This window comes from Diospyros lotus, chromosome 3, assembly GCF_014633365.1.
Source record: "Diospyros lotus cultivar Yz01 chromosome 3, ASM1463336v1, whole genome shotgun sequence".
NCBI classification, from domain to species: domain Eukaryota; kingdom Viridiplantae; phylum Streptophyta; class Magnoliopsida; order Ericales; family Ebenaceae; genus Diospyros; species Diospyros lotus.
The window spans coordinates 42336295-42352004 of record NC_068340.1 but is presented as its reverse complement, the minus strand read 5'-3'; the positions used below and the strand labels follow the sequence as shown (position 1 = coordinate 42352004).

General features: G+C 39.8%; 1 protein-coding gene across 3 annotated transcripts in view; it reads left to right on the top strand.

Annotated features, from left to right (window-relative positions):
- Nucleotides 1-15710, top strand: part of LOC127797346 (mediator of RNA polymerase II transcription subunit 23) — a 65118-nt gene that overhangs the window by 6881 nt on the left and 42527 nt on the right. For all 3 annotated transcript variants that reach the window (XM_052330172.1, XM_052330171.1, XM_052330173.1), the window contains one exon: nucleotides 5133-5364. In XM_052330172.1, coding sequence (XP_052186132.1) covers nucleotides 5133-5364 — 232 coding nt within the window. The remainder of the gene's footprint in view (nucleotides 1-5132; nucleotides 5365-15710) is intronic.

Sequence of the window (15710 nt, the reverse complement as noted above, 5' to 3'; positions counted from 1 at the left end):
CTTTTCCACTTGAAGTGCAGAAACCTAAAGCTGCACTAGAGATGGCAAACGGGTCGGGCTGGGCCAACCCGGCCCGCCACCAAGTGGCCCAAGGGCCAAGCGGGCTGGGCCAAATCGGCCCGCTTAAAAATGGGCCAGCAGATTGCTGGCCCTAGCCCGGCCCTACACTGGCCAAACGGGCCCGCCCAATTTTTTTTTTTTTTTTTTGGTACCATTTTCGGCCCAAAGGCAGGCGGCGTGAGCGAGAGAGGGCGAGGGGCGAGACTGAGAGCGAGGGGCGCGGGCGAGGGTGAGACAGAGGGCGAGCGAGAGCGAGGGGCGCGGGCGAGGGAGAGGGGCGAGGGCGAGGGCGAGACAGAGGGCGAGCAAGGGTGAGAGCGAGGGCGAGGGCGAGGCAAAGGGTGAGGGCGAGGGCGAGAGGTGAGGCTGAGGGGGGGGGGGGTTTGTGGCCGATTAGCGGGCCAAGCGGGCCGGGCCAAATCGGCCCGACCTTAAATGGGCCAGCAAAATGCTGGCTCTAGCCCAGTCCCGGGCCAGGCCCCAAAGGGCCAGCCTGTCGGGCCGGGCCCATTTTGCCATCTCTAAGTTGCACCCAATCCCATGCCAAAACCTTTACCTAAATTTGCAAATCCTGAAGACCCTGCTCTTGAACATACAATTATAGAATTTGCCCTTACCCTTGCACCAGAAACCCAATCTCAGCATGCATATCTTGAACTAGAATCTCCTATATTGAACCTCCTGAACCCCATGACGTTGGAAAGGGACATACCATTACTAACAACTGTTTCTCACAAATTTACACAAGAAGGACTAATCCAAAACCTGAACCAAGGTTGCACCTATCATTAGAACCAAATTCTGAAAATGAGGTAAGGTCTTTCAGTTCACCTTCTAAGATTGATTCTGGGACAGAAATAGATCTGCCCATAGCCCTAAGGAAAGGAACCCGAGAGTGTATAAAATATCCCTTATATCCATTGTCTCATTTTTTATCCTGTCAAAGGTGCTCTCCAACTCATAAAAGCTTTATTGCAAACATTCATACAGTATCCGTTCCTACCACATAATCAGAGGCTTTAAAGTGTAAAAAGTGGAAGAATGCTATGAGTGTTGAAATGCAAGCCTTGGAGAAGAACAATACTTGGGAAATTGTGGATTTGCCAAAAGGAAAGAAATCGGTGGGCTACAAATGGGTTTTCACAGTCAAATATGAAGTAGATGGGTCTCTTGAAAGGTACAAAGTTCGGTTGGTAGCTAAGGGATACATCCAAACATATGGAATTGATTATAAGAAAACTTTTGCTCCAGTAACCAAAATGAACACGGTAAGAATTCTTTTGTCCCTAGTAGCTAATTTTGATTGGCCTTTACAACAATTTGATGTGAAGAATGCTTTCTTACATGGAGACCTTGAGGAGGAGATCTACATGGATATACCTCTAGGATTCAATGAGAACAGACTTGGAACTAAAGTCTGCAAACTCAAGAAGGCACTATATGGCCTGAAAGAGTCACCTAGAGCTTGGTTCGGGAGATTTTCCAAGGTGATACAAACCATGGGGTATAAACCAAGCCAAGGGGACCACACCTTGTTCATAAAATACTCAGGTTCAAGTTCAGTTACAGCCCTTATTATCTATGTTGATGATATTATAGTGATAGGGAACGATGAAAAAGAGAGACATAACTTGGGGAGATGTTTGGCTATGGAATTTGAAATCAAGGAACAAGGGAATTTAAAATATTTTCTAGGTATAGAAGTGGCACGATCCAAGCATGTCTCAACACAAGTATTTTCTTGACCTTTTGAGGGATACAGGGAAAATGGCTTGCAAACCAGCCAGCATCTCGATTGATCCTAATCACAAACTAGGAGAAGCAGAGGGAGACAAGGATACCGACAAAGAAGCCTATCAAAGATTAGTTGGCAAGCTGATTTATGTATCTCACACAAGACTGGACATAGCATATGCAGTGAGCATAGTAAGTCAATTTATGCACAAACCCAAGGAGCTTCACCTGTAAGCAGTCTATAGAATTTTGCACTACCTCAAAGGCACCATAGGAAAGGGAATTTTGTTCAAAAAGGGGGCTAAACTTACCCTAAAGGCCTATACCAGTGTAGATTATGCAAGTTCAATGGTTGATAGGAGGTCTACCATAGGGTATTGCACTTTCTTGTGACAATAAGTCTGCTATCAGCATTGCATACAATCCTATATAGCATGATCAAGCAAAACACATTGAGGTTGACCGACATTTTATTAAAGAGAAACTGGACAACGGGCTTATTTGTACTCCCTATATACCAAGTGAATCCCAGTTAGCTAATGTTCTAACCAAGGGACTCCCTAATAGCCAAGCTGGGAATGGATAATATCTATTCACCAGCTTGATAGAGTGTGTTTTGAATCAAGGCGAAAAAATCAAGAAGATTTGCCATAAGTCAAGGAAGGATACATCAAGAAGATTGACAGTGATATTCTAAAAAGTTAAGGTTATAAATTAGGTCTATATTTCTGTAAATAGAAGAGTGCTCAATTAGGAAATATCTCTCAATTAGAAGAGATTCACTTCCATATTTAGGAAGCTAATATGTATATATGGCTATCAAGTAAATGAATGGAGTGTGCAATTTTTCCCACACAATATTCTCTTACTCCCATAGTCATCTCCATTGTTGTAAAGATGCTGCCCCTATGCTTCTCAACACAATTGGTGGAATTATAATATTAGTGTTGAGGTTTGTGATGTTGACTTGTGGGAAAGCTGCAACTATTGAATGAAGTTTCGGCTAAGTCATGCTGACTAAGCTAGCTGTTGTAACATTTGTATTAGATTAGATTAAATGTAATCATGTACTTTGTATTGCTGCATATTTTATTTCCTGATTTAGTGTTAGATTTAATTGTTCTTCTAGAATGTATGTTTCTAGAAGGTGGCAGCCGGTTTTAAAGTTTGTTAGTTTGTTAGGCGGCTGTTAGTTAGTTTTATCTTTAAGTCCATGTAAACCGCTCCCCTATATCCTATAAATAGGGGTCGTGGTGAGGAGTCTTAAGGAAGAGTCTTAGTGTGCCAGAAATCGTGAAGGATTGTTTTTCGGTTTACTGTCTTGATTTGGGATTGAGTATAAGAGGTTGGGAGTGGCTGATTCTTAGCTCGTATTCCCTAGTTTCCCTATAGCTTTCAGTGTATATGGGTGGGAGGGATTAAGTTCTTGTTGTAATCATCCCTTGGGTGTTTCAAGATAGTGGATTTCAGTGGTGCCTAAGCAGTCTGGATGTAGGTCTTGGATTTCAAGACCGAACCAGGATAAATCTTGCTGTTGTTGTGTGATTGTGTTATTTCTTTATGTCCTCTGTTATCAGTGTATTTTTGGGTTAAATAGGGAGCTGGTTGAGTTGAGAGAATAGAGTGGAAAGCTGTGAGATACTCTAACACTAGCAATTATCATTTATATATGAGCAACTTGGGGCCCCAGAAATAATTATACACAATGGTGGATTTTGATACTGTATATATTGCTTTGTGTGATTGGAGCAGTGTTATTAAAGGCGCGCCTAGGTGCAAGGCATGCCTAGGTGCACCTTTGGCACCTAGAAAACTCTCAGGCAGGCATAGACTAGCCAGGCGTGCTTAGGCCCACTAGTCCCTTAGGCGTGCTTGGCTTTTTTTTAACTGTTTTTAGGGTTTATATTTACTGTTTATTACTTTATTTAAATTTTTACTATTTAGGGTTTATATTTATTGTTGTTAACTTTTTAAAAATTATCTATATCTAATAGAATCCTAATGGGAAAAGGAAACTTTTGAGATTCCAATTCCAATTATTACCAAATATTAAATAAACAATAAATAAAAAGAAAAAAAAAAAACAACAATTGCATCAACTCCAAATTTGACAATGAGTAAAAGGGCTACAACTTCAAATGCTCCAATTGAAGTTGATGAAGATAGAGAGGGAGATGATGTGGAAGAAGAGGAGATTGGAGATGATGTTTCTAATGATGAAAATATGAAAATGTTTGATCTTGATGATGAAGATGATTTTTAGATTATTTAAAATGTGTAATTAGTTAATCTTAATTAGAATCTAAGTCCTATAAATTGTTTAAGATTTAATTTAAATTGACCTAAAGACTTTTAAGTTGCATCTTTTGGCATTTTTTATTGTTCTTTTCATTATATATATATAGGCCAACAATAGATTTTAAAATTTCTTACAAAATTTTTAATTTTTTTGATTCTTATATGTGGGTTGCTGAAATATTATGGGATGTATTTGCTGAAAATTACAGGTACTTAACTTGTTTTAATATTTTTTCAGTTAGTATATATTGAATTTTTTAATTTTCTTAATAACATGCTCGTGAATATGTTATTAGGAGTTAAGACTTATTTTATATCTTATTCTTTAAATAAGACGTATATATATATATATATATTTAGTTAGCATGTGCCTAGTATCCACTAGGCACGCACCTCACCTTGTGCCTCAAGCTCCAACACCCTTTGCGCCTTGGGCCTTTAATAACACTGGATTGGAAATAGCAATTGAAAGTTAGAGCATACATCTGCACCTACCAAGAGTTGGGGGAGGAGGATAAAAGGTTGTTGGTTTCTCTAGCAATGAAATGGATACATATGGTTCCATCTAAGTTAGTTGCCTTCAAATTTTGAGTCATTTGCCTTCCTCTTTTAATAAATAACTGTGAGTGTGGTGGGCACCTATTTTAGTAAAGAAGATGTATTAATAGTTTTAGTCTGCTTATGGAGTATGGGTGAGTAGTAATTTGCTTCTAAATTTTGTGTGCGCCCTGGCTTTATATCATTTTTTTCCCCAATTGGACCTTTCTCTGGAATAAACAGAAAGATCTTCCATTGCTGGATTTTGATTCACAATAATAAATCACCATAATGAGACAGAGACTTCATTGCCATGTGGTGCTTGAAAGCCTCTCATCCATTTTTCCGGCCTTCCTTTTTTCCCTCAAAAAGTTTGGTCTTCTTTTGACTTGTTATAAGATAGAAATGCCACATAATTTTGCAATTGCTTAATTTTTGGAATTTTATTCACAGAAAGCTAACATCTAAAGAGGAACTTGCCTCAATGTTCTCTTTGTTGATAGGATCTTGCAGCTTCGATTCAGAAGGGAAGTTTGGACTGGGAGAGAGCTCTGCGTTGTATAAAGCATGCTCTTCGTAGTACTCCTTCATCTGACTGGTGGAAGCGTGTGCTTCTTGTAGCTCCTTGTTACAGGCATGCTCAAGGGCCTACTCCTGGTGCTGCGTTTACTTCTGAAATGATTTGTGAGGCAACGATTGATAGAATCATTGAACTATTGAAGTTAACAAATTCAGGCAATGTTCTTGTACCTAATATTTTGTGCAATCCCCTTGGATCTAAAATGTGTAGAAAGTTTTGATTAGTTACATTGATATTCTTATTCATTCAATGTTGAGATAATTGTATATTCTCTTGGCACGTAATGGTTAGATAGTGGTACAATAACGTGTACTCAGTGGTCAAGTGTCATGCTATAAAAGCAACAGCTTACTTGATTAGTTACAAAAAGGTAAGTGACAAAAGAAGCAGCATTTTTTAAACCTCCGCTAGCTGACCCACCTAGTGGGATTAGGGTTTGTGATTGTTATTGTTGTTACTATGAAGTAAAGACTTGCAGCTGAAGTGACAAATTATGTTTCCTCTTCATCATAAACGATGCTGATCCTAGTACTCATTTTTCTTTTCTTTCCTTCTTGTTTCTTAAGTGTAAATTTGTCTGCAAGGATGTGACTACTGGGTCTGCTGGTAAAGGCTCATTTCCTTAAGAACAGTAATCTGAATTCAAGTCCAAAAGCGACTTGATTGATATCATGCAAATGCTTTTGTTTATAACTGTTGGAAAACTGGAACAAACAATAAGAACAAAGCCTGGATTGGAAGAACTTGGAAGAAAACACTACTTCCGTCTTAATCTTTGATTATACCATAAGGTGTTTAAATAGACTAAAGTTCCTACAATCTAGGAAATTTAAAATACAAACAAACTTATTTAAAATACAAATACAACAACATATCTAATAACAAACCTCCTAAACTTTAAAGATAGATAAGATCTTATCTCCTCCTAGATTTTAGAGAGATTGGAGGAATTATCGATATTATCATATTTCAACACTCCCTCTCAAGCTGAGGAATGAATATCTATCATTCCAAGCTTGCATATTAGATCTTCAAACCTCTTGGCTGCTAAGCCTTTTGTGAATACATCAGCTTCCTGTTCTTTAGATGACACATGAGGGATATAGATTAGACTTGCATCCAATTTTTCTTTGATAAAGTGTCGGTCTATTTCAATATGTTTTGTCCTGTCATGTTGAACAGGATTGTGTGCAATGCTTATAGCGGATTTGTTATCACAAGATAACTCAATTGCTCCCTTAGTTTTTATCTTCAAATCATCTAGGATAATCTTGAGCCATAACAATTCACATATTCCGAGGGCCATAGCCCTAAACTCTGATTCTGCACTTGATCTAGCCACGATACTTTGTTTCTTACATCTCCAAGACACTAGATTCCCATCTAGAAATACACAATATCCTATGGTCGATCTTCTGTCAGTGAGCATAGTCCGCATCAGTAAAGCCTTTAACATCAATTTCCCTTCCTCTTTTAAACAATAGACCTCTACCTGGATTAGTCTTGAGATAGTTAAGTATCCTCCTTACAGCTTGCATGTGCTCCTCAGTTGGATTATGCATAAATTGACTCACGAGACTAACAGCAAAGATAATGTCGGGTCTAGTATGAGAAAGATATATTAATCTGCCCACTAACCTTTGATATCTTACCTTTGTCAATTGGTTGACTCTCAGGATTCTGCCATAGTTTTCCATTAGGTTCCACTAGGACACTAGAACCCTTGCCTCCAGTAAACCCTGTTTTAGCAAGTAGATCCAGAATATATTTACGTTGAGATAGGAAGATACCATCTTTCGAGTAGGCTACTTTAATGCCCAAAAAATATTTGAGGATACCAAGCTCCTTGATTTCAAATTCTTGAGCCAAATTCCTTTTTAGCAGTATTTGTTCCTCCTCATCATCTCCTGTCACAATTATGTCATCCACATATACTAGCAAGGCTGTAATTTTTCCTTCTTTTGAGTGCTTCATGAAGAGTGTATGGTCACCTCTGCTTTGACTATATCCCATAGTTTTCATGGCTTTAGAAAACCTCCCAAACCAGGCCCTTGGAGATTGTTTAAGCCCATAGAGAGCTTTCTTGAGCCTGCATATTTTTCCCTTTTCTTTTTCTTGAAATCCTGGAGGCATCTCCATGTATACTTTTTCTTCTAAGTCTCCATGAAGAAAGGCATTCTTAACATCAAATTGTTGTAATGTCCATCCAAAACATTCTGCCAAAGAAATCAAAATTCTTACTGTTACCATCTTAGCTACTGGAGCGAATGTTTCAAAATAGTCTATGCCATAGGATTGAGTGTATCCTTTGGCTATTAACCTGGCCTTGTACCTGTCCAATGTTCCATCAGCCTTGTATTTTACATTAAAAACCCATTTGCAGCCTACTGGCAAAATCCCTCTCGGTTGTGACACAATTTCCCAAGTCTGATTTTTATTTAAGGCTCTCATTTCTTCTATCATGGCTTACTTCCAATTCTGATCTCTTAGGGCCTCTTCTACTGAGTTAGGAATGACAATTGAATCCAAAGATGTTAGGAACCCTTTGTGTTTTTGAGACAGCCGGTGGTAGGACAAAAAATTGGTTAGAGGATGTTTGGTACAGCTTCGGACACCCTTCCTAACAGCAATAGGAAGATCTAAATCATCAAAGCTTGGGTTAGAAAGATTAGAGCAATCCGAAACAGGAAGTTGGGAGTCTGAAACAGGAAGCTGGGATTCATTTTCTGGAATAAAAGGTTGTATAAATTCCTTACCTTGACTAGGATCAAATGGCGGCACTTGCTGTGGTTCCAGGATAGGTTGTCTTCTTCTGAAAACATAGGGAGAACCCTTAAATTAGACTGGAAGCTGCTGAAGCTGGATTTCTGGCCTGGTAGCTGCTGAAGCTGCTGGCTGGATGTCTGGTGAATCTCAGGATCAATCTGAGGTGAGAGAGAACTGGAAGAGGGAGATGGAGAAATATTAGGTAGTTGAAAAATATCCCCAACCGCTGCCTGGTCACCATCTAAATGCTCCCCCTGATGACTAGTCTGATGAGAAGAGAAAAAAGGTTGGGTTTCAACAAATGTAACATCCTTTGAGATATAAAATTTCTTTGTTGTTGGATGATAGCATTTGTATCCTTTTTGGGTAGGTGAATAGCCTAGGAACACACACTTTAGGGCCCTTGGATCAAGTTTGTCTCTATTTTGCTTGGGAATATGGACAAAGGAGACACACCCAAAGACCTTTAGTGGAAGAGGAGAATGCTAATTTAGATCTGGATAATGATTAGATAGAAGCTGAAATGGTGTTTGATGGTTTAAGGTTTTTGAGGGTACACGGTTTATCAGGTAGGCTACTGTAAGAGTGGCTTCTCCCCATAAATTTTTAGGCACATTATGATGATGTAGAAGACTTCGTGCAACATTAAGTAAGTGTCTCATCTTCCATTCTGCCACTCCATTTTGTTGTGGAGTGTGGACACAAGAAGACTCATGAATGATCCCTTCTTGTTGAAAAAATTGATGCAAATGATTGTTAACATAATCCTTTGCATTATCAGTTCGAAATTTCTAGATTGGACACTTGAATTGAGTGGAAATTAACTTATAGAAATATGACAAAATGGTGCTAACAGCAGTCTTTTCTTTTAATAAAAAAACCCAAGTCATTCGAGTACAATCATCAATAAATGAAATAAACCACCGAGCCCCCGAACAATTTGGTATTTTAGAGGGCCCCCAAAGATCGGAATGAATCAAAGAGAAAGGTGTAGATGATCTCTTATTACTAGGGGGATAGGACACTCGGTGATGCTTAGAAACTGCACACGCATCACACTGAAATTCACTAAGGTCTGAGGACTGAAACAAAGAAGGAAACATTGTTTTTAGAAGAGGGAATGGGGGATGACCAAGTCTGTAATGTTGCAGCCAAACATGGGCATTGTGGTTAGATGTAAACTGAGAGAATGCAGTAATCTCAAAGACTTGATTTCTAGCCGAAGGTTCCTTTCCTTTTCTTTCCAGAAAATACAGCCTACGTTGTACCCTAGCTGCACCAATCATCTTCCCGGTCTTCAGGGCCTGAAATTCACGCACATTAGCAGAGAAAGTGGCATAGCAGTTTAAGTCATTAGTAAGCCTATGAATAGACACAAGGTTGGTAGATAGATTTGGCACATGTAGAACTTTTTGAAGGGTAATATTAGGACTAAGGATGACTGTTCCTCGACTTTTGATGGATACTGAAGTCCCATTAGCAATGGTAATCTGTTTAGAGGTTACAATAGGCTCAAGTGTCAAAAACCAATGGATTAGGAGTCATATGATCAGTGGCTCCTGAATCTAGGATGCAAATGTCATTCTTATCAGATTTAGAGGCATTAAGAGAGGCTGAATGTAAACAATTACCTTGCTGGGCGAAAACACAGTTTCCATTGTTGATAGTCTTAAGAAAAGCCTTAAGTTTGTTAATTTCGTCACCATCAAGTTGTGCAAGGTCAATACTTGGATTTGATTCTGTCTTACTGGTTGCTTCTCCTTCCTCATGCTGTTCTTTGGTAGATATGTAAGCCTATTTTTGTGTTGCCATATTTTTGAAACCTCCCATCTTCTTTAACACAGCCTCCTTGCCATGAAGTTTGAAGCAATTATCTTGACTATGCCTAGGCTTGTTGCAGAAACTACACCACAGACCTTCTCGATTCTTTGCTTCTGGTTTACCCATTCTGAACCGCGTCCCATCCTTTCTTGTTGTAACCATGGCTGATCCTTTTGTTCCACTATCATTCAACATGACTCCCCTTCGGTTTTCTTCACTCCTTACCATAGCAAAGACTTCATTCAAGGATGGTAGCTTCTTCCTTCCAAAGATCTGAATCCTAACTCGATCAAATTCAGCATTTAATCCAGCTAAGAATTCCACAATCCTATCTCTTTCAATGATTCGGCTGAGTGTGGCAGCATCATCACTGCATATCATCTTGATTTCTTGATATTGATCTAGTTCTAACCAAAGGCCATTCATCTTGTTAAAATACTCAGTAACAGTTAGAGATCCTTGTCTAGTACTATTAATCTTTGTTTTGATATCAAATATAACCGAAGCATCCTGTACCTTGGAATAAGTCTGCCTAATGGTGTCCCAAATAGCCTTGGCCGAATCTAAAAACATATAGTTTTTACTAACCTCAGGTTGCATGGCATTCCATAGCCATGACATGATAAGGGAGTCCTCGATATCCCATGTAGGAAAGGCTGGATCAGTAGACTTTGGTGGCGAAGTAGTGAGATGTCCTAGCTTCCCCCGCCCTTTCAGAAAGGTTCGAACAAGTTGCGCCCATTGGAGGTAATTCTTGCCATCCAATTTGTAGGATGCATGCATGCCCGGTAGTTCTCCACTGCCCAAATCGGGGAAGGTTCCTCCACTTCCATTTGTTCTAGTAGTCAGATTTGGTTCTGACTCACTAGTAGCTAGACCAGGATTAATATCCGAGATTCCCGACATCCTTAGTACTGAGGAAACCAAGAGAGGGCAATGAAGGCCTAGGGAAGGAAATAAAGACCGAGAGGCAAGAGTGCAATGAAGGCACGATGAGATTCTATGAGCAGAATGAAGGCTCTGATACCATGTTGAAAAACAGGAACAAACAATAAGAACAAAGCCTGGATTGGAAGAACTCGAAAGAAAACACTACTTCCGTCTTAATCTTGATTATACCATAAGGTGTTTAAATAGACCAAAGTTCCTACAATTTAGGAAATTTAAAATACAAACAAACTTATTTAAAATACAAATACAACAACATATCTAATAACAAACCTCCTAAACTTTAGAGATAGATAAGATCTTATCTCCTCCTAGATTTTAGAGAGATTGGAGGAATTATCGATATTATCATATTTCAACAATAACTAAGCAACACAGTTAACACCCCTTTAACTGAAGACCAGTAATAGGGTTGACTTTCAACCTGTCACAACTCATGAGTAGTGAGAAGGGCATTATTGTAATAAGGTTGTAGTAATTAGTGGGAGATATTTTGTGAGTTGTTAGGAGTACATGGGTGCTATTTTCCAGATTTCAGTTACTATTGAATAGCTTATAAATAGGCTCTAAAATGTAGAGAAATGTATGTTGATGAATGAAGTGATTCATATCTCCCTAATTCTCTCTCTCTCTCTCTCTTGTTTCCTCTCTAATCTCTCCCTCTAACTCTCTCTTTGAATTCTCTCTCCCTCCTTTAATTCTATCATCCAGTTTCTCTCCCAAATTCCAATCACAACCCTAGGTAATCCTAGGTATGTGACAAATGGTATCAGAGCCAATCATTCCTCAGCTGTGATTATGGAGACTTTAATAGCTGAATTCAGATTCGATTCTTGAAAGGCAGTTATCAGGAAGTTCTTGGCAGTTAGCTAGGGCGATTCAGGCATTTAATTCCGACGAGCCAGGCGATTTCCGTTGCTTCAGGCACGTACAATTTGGCTTGGAATTGGATCGGAATTAAGAGGCAAAGTCGTGCGAAGCAGACATCGGCTCGGTATTGAAGGCGACATTGGCCAAGATAGTTCCGACAGTGATCGGACTTATATGTTGAAGGCGACACTCCTCAGCAAGGAGATCTAGGCATCCGATCCTAATCCTAGCCACAATCTGGAATCGGCATTAAACTCAAGTGTCCTTGATCGCGTCCTAGATCTGGTCGTTGCAGGTGACCAGGGCGAGAAGGAAATTATGACTGAAGTAGACTAAGGCATCAGAGAGAAGCAGATTGGAGCAATCGGAGGCTGCAGGGATCGCAATCGAGTCCAAGCAATCTTGAATCCGCTGTGAATCAGACGCAGAACAGGAGGATCGGATCGGCATTGCGGCCATAGGCTATTGCTCTCAGTGACGAAGTCAAATCAGGTAAGGAGGAGTTACGCAGCGGAAGTGGCTCCAAAAGCAAGACGGTGGACGGTGATTGGGTGGCGATAGTGACTCCAAGAAGATTGAAGCAAAGCTAGTGATTCTCCGGGCCTTGGAGGGTGATCGGGTGAGAGAAGAAGGCACCGAATCCAACGAGAAGGAAGTCGACTCGAAGGTAGAAGAGATGAACCAAAATTGAGTGGGCTAGGCACTCCAACCCAGCGACTACTGCAAGGCAGAATTGAACACGGATTGGAAGGCGTAGTTGAGCCAAGCAAGTTTGGATTTGAAAAGCGAAGCCGAGCAAAGCAACTTCGGCCCAAGAGTGAAGACAACACAGGCCGAAAGAATTCCAACGGGATATCGAGCGGAATTAGGAGGCAAATCAAGAGCAGCAAATTCTGGGAATTCCGGAGACGGTGGCTGATCCAAGAATTCAGCGAAATCCTAAGCAGCGGTCGGTGAATGGGTGAGACGGAGGTGATCCTTGAATCACTTTGACTCCGACAAACTCACTGCATGTGGTTGAGGCGAGAAGGCAGGCGTGGTCAGGAGCGGAAATTCAGGTCTAGGTCACTGCATGTGACCAAGTCGTGAAAGAAGGTGCGATCAGAAAACGGTACAGGGGTGAATTTCAGCGATTTGGAGGAATTACAGTGAGCGGAATGATACTTCTCTGTTATTAATTTTCAGCGGTGATTTTCGTTTGAGATCTAGAGGCGACTTTGAAGTACTGCAATGGAATCGATCATTCCTCAACTGTGAGCCAGGCAGCTCCAAAAGCAATATTAGTAGTGATCAGTTGCAGTCAAGGCGAAGCAGTGACCGAGGCAGAATAGGTTGCTGAATTTAGGTTCCAACGAATTTAGATTGGCTGAACTTGAAGCTGCTAAGGTTGCGGATTTGGAAGCGATCGATTATCAATAGGTCTTGGTGATTTATCGAAGCAATTTCAGTGACTGAATTTTGGTGGGTTTGGAGTACCGAAATAAGTTTCCGGAGTGGTCTTTGGAAGCTGATTAAGAGGCTGTTGTAGGGTGTAATTTCAAGGAATTGAACTGAGGAGATGGCCGAAAGACTAATTGCTGCAACAAAGGAAATTAAGGACCTTCGTAAGCAGCTGGATGATTCTTTGATCATGCGTTCATATAAATTTCAGACTGCTAATCGAACTTTGTCGACTTCAATTCCAAGTGTTGATTTGCCCACTCTTGCTCCATTGGCTATTCTGGTGTTTGACAGGGATAGGCCAAAATGGTGGATTCGGCAATGTGAACGGGTGTTCTACCAACATCGAGTGGCTGAAAAGGAGAAGGTAAAAATGGCTGCAACTAATCTAAGTGGAATTCCATACATTTGGTTCCAGAATTGGAGCTGGGGAAGGGTGGAATTGAGCTGACCGCAATTTGTAATTGACTTGAGTAACCGGTTTGGAGAAAGGACCAAAACCTATATGATCAATGGAGCTTCTAAGGCTGTTAATTTGGAGATGCAAGAAGCTGATGAGGAAGAAAAAGCAGTAGCAGAAGGGATCGAAGAATTGGGGGATGGCAGTCCAACAATTGGCAGCATCTCAAGCACTCTCACTGGTACTGAAAATCCAGCCGCTAAAATCCTCAATATGACACCGTTGGAGGAGGTAACTGTTGAGGATAAAGCTAAGATGTTAGCTAACAATCCGGGAGCCAAAGATCTTGGAATGGAAACGCCCACAACAACCTTAGATTGTGGAGATTTTAAATCTATTTCCCTTGAAAGAATAGGAATGGAAGGAGTGACTGAATTACCTACTCTGAATCAGGTAACTCCAACTGAGAAATCAGTCAGGTAACTCCAACTGAGAAATCAGTCAATTGGAGGGAAATTTGTGCTTTAATCGAAATAGATAACCAATGGAGGGCAGTTCAAGAATGGTTAGAGGTTAAGGGAGGATGCTTGCATGAAATTGATTACACTAAAACCTTCCAGCAGTATGTTTCTGATTTAGAGCAATGGAGGATGCAAAAGGATAAAGTGAAACAAGATGAAAGGAAGAAAAGGAAGGGATTCTTTGTTGAAGGAACCGAGACCCTTGCTGTTTTGCTTACTCATGTTTCCATTGGTGTGGCAGCAATACATACTACTGTTGCTGCTGAGGAGAAGGAAAAAAGAAAGCAAAAGAGAAGGGAAAAACAAGATAAAAAGAAGGAAAAGCGAAGAAGAAACCAATGGGTGAGGACGGGCATTGGATGAAGAAACAATGGCTTGGTTGTAATAAGTTTATTGGGGACAAGAAACCTTTCAAGGGGAGGGGAATGTCACAACTCATGGGTAGTGAGAAGGGCATTATTCTAATAAGGTTGTAGTAATTAGTGGGAGGTATTTTGTGAGTTGTTAGGAGCACATGGGTGCTATTTTCCAGATTTCAGTTACTATTGAATAGCTTATAAATAGGCTCTAAAATGTAGAGAAATGTATGTTGATGAATGAAGTGATTCATATCTCCCTAATTCTCTCTCTCTCTCTTGTTTCCTCTCTAATCTCTCCCTCTAACTCTCTCTTTGAATTCTCTCTCCCTCCTTTAATTCTATCATCCAGTTTCTCTCCCAAATTCCAATCACAAGCCTAGGTAATCCTAGGTATGTGACACAACCATGTCATGTTTGTGCAAGCTATTACTGATTATATCCAAGCTCAAATGAATTAGGGAAGTTCACCAACCTGAAGTTCTTCTCTAAGATCTTCAGAGAACAGTGAGAATAAAATAATTTGTATAGACCTTCAATCTTTACATTTGAAGATTCTTTCTAACCTCCACCACATTTGGCATCATGTTTGGCCCACCACTGATGGTTATTATGGCTCAAAAGTAGGTAAGAATGTTATGTATCATTGCTTTCCTAGCAGCAAATGTGCTTGAGATTATTGTTAAGGTTTCTCATCTAAAATTCATATCAAATTTGACTGGTCTACAGTTTAGAGATTCTGAATGCTTGATAAGTTGTTATTGATCCTCTGAAATTGGCACCTTATCTGTCTCAATCTCAAACATATATGGACACAGGTACTTGTTGGACATGTCAAAATACTTGTTGGGTACACTATGTGGCATGTTGAATTGTGATAATTTGGTTGAATTTGGCCACATGAGACACGGAAAATTGGAATCCTCTATCTGCTGTTTTTTGTTTAGTTTTTGGTGAATACTTTTATGAATGTTGGATATTAAATGATGCTTTCTAAGATCGCAACAATGCATTGGAAGCTAATTTTCTTTGGCTTGTGATATCTCTACTAAGTGTGCGATTATTTACTATTAACATAAATGCTCTTCACATTTGAAACAAAATGGTCATTTATCATGCCAAAACTTGCCATTTTTATGTTGTTCTTATATAGTTCATATAGGGATTGTAGAATGGTTTATTTAGTTATTCATATTTCTTATGTTCATTTCATCTACCAAAGGGCCATTGCTAATTTCTTTCTCTCACTGTTTCATGTTTATGATCCTTGTTAGATGCGTGTTTTGCTAATTTTCATGGCCAGCCTCACTTGTGATATTTGCTCATGTTCTTTTTTGTATGGTATGCTACAATATATTCTTTGTTTATATGTAATATGT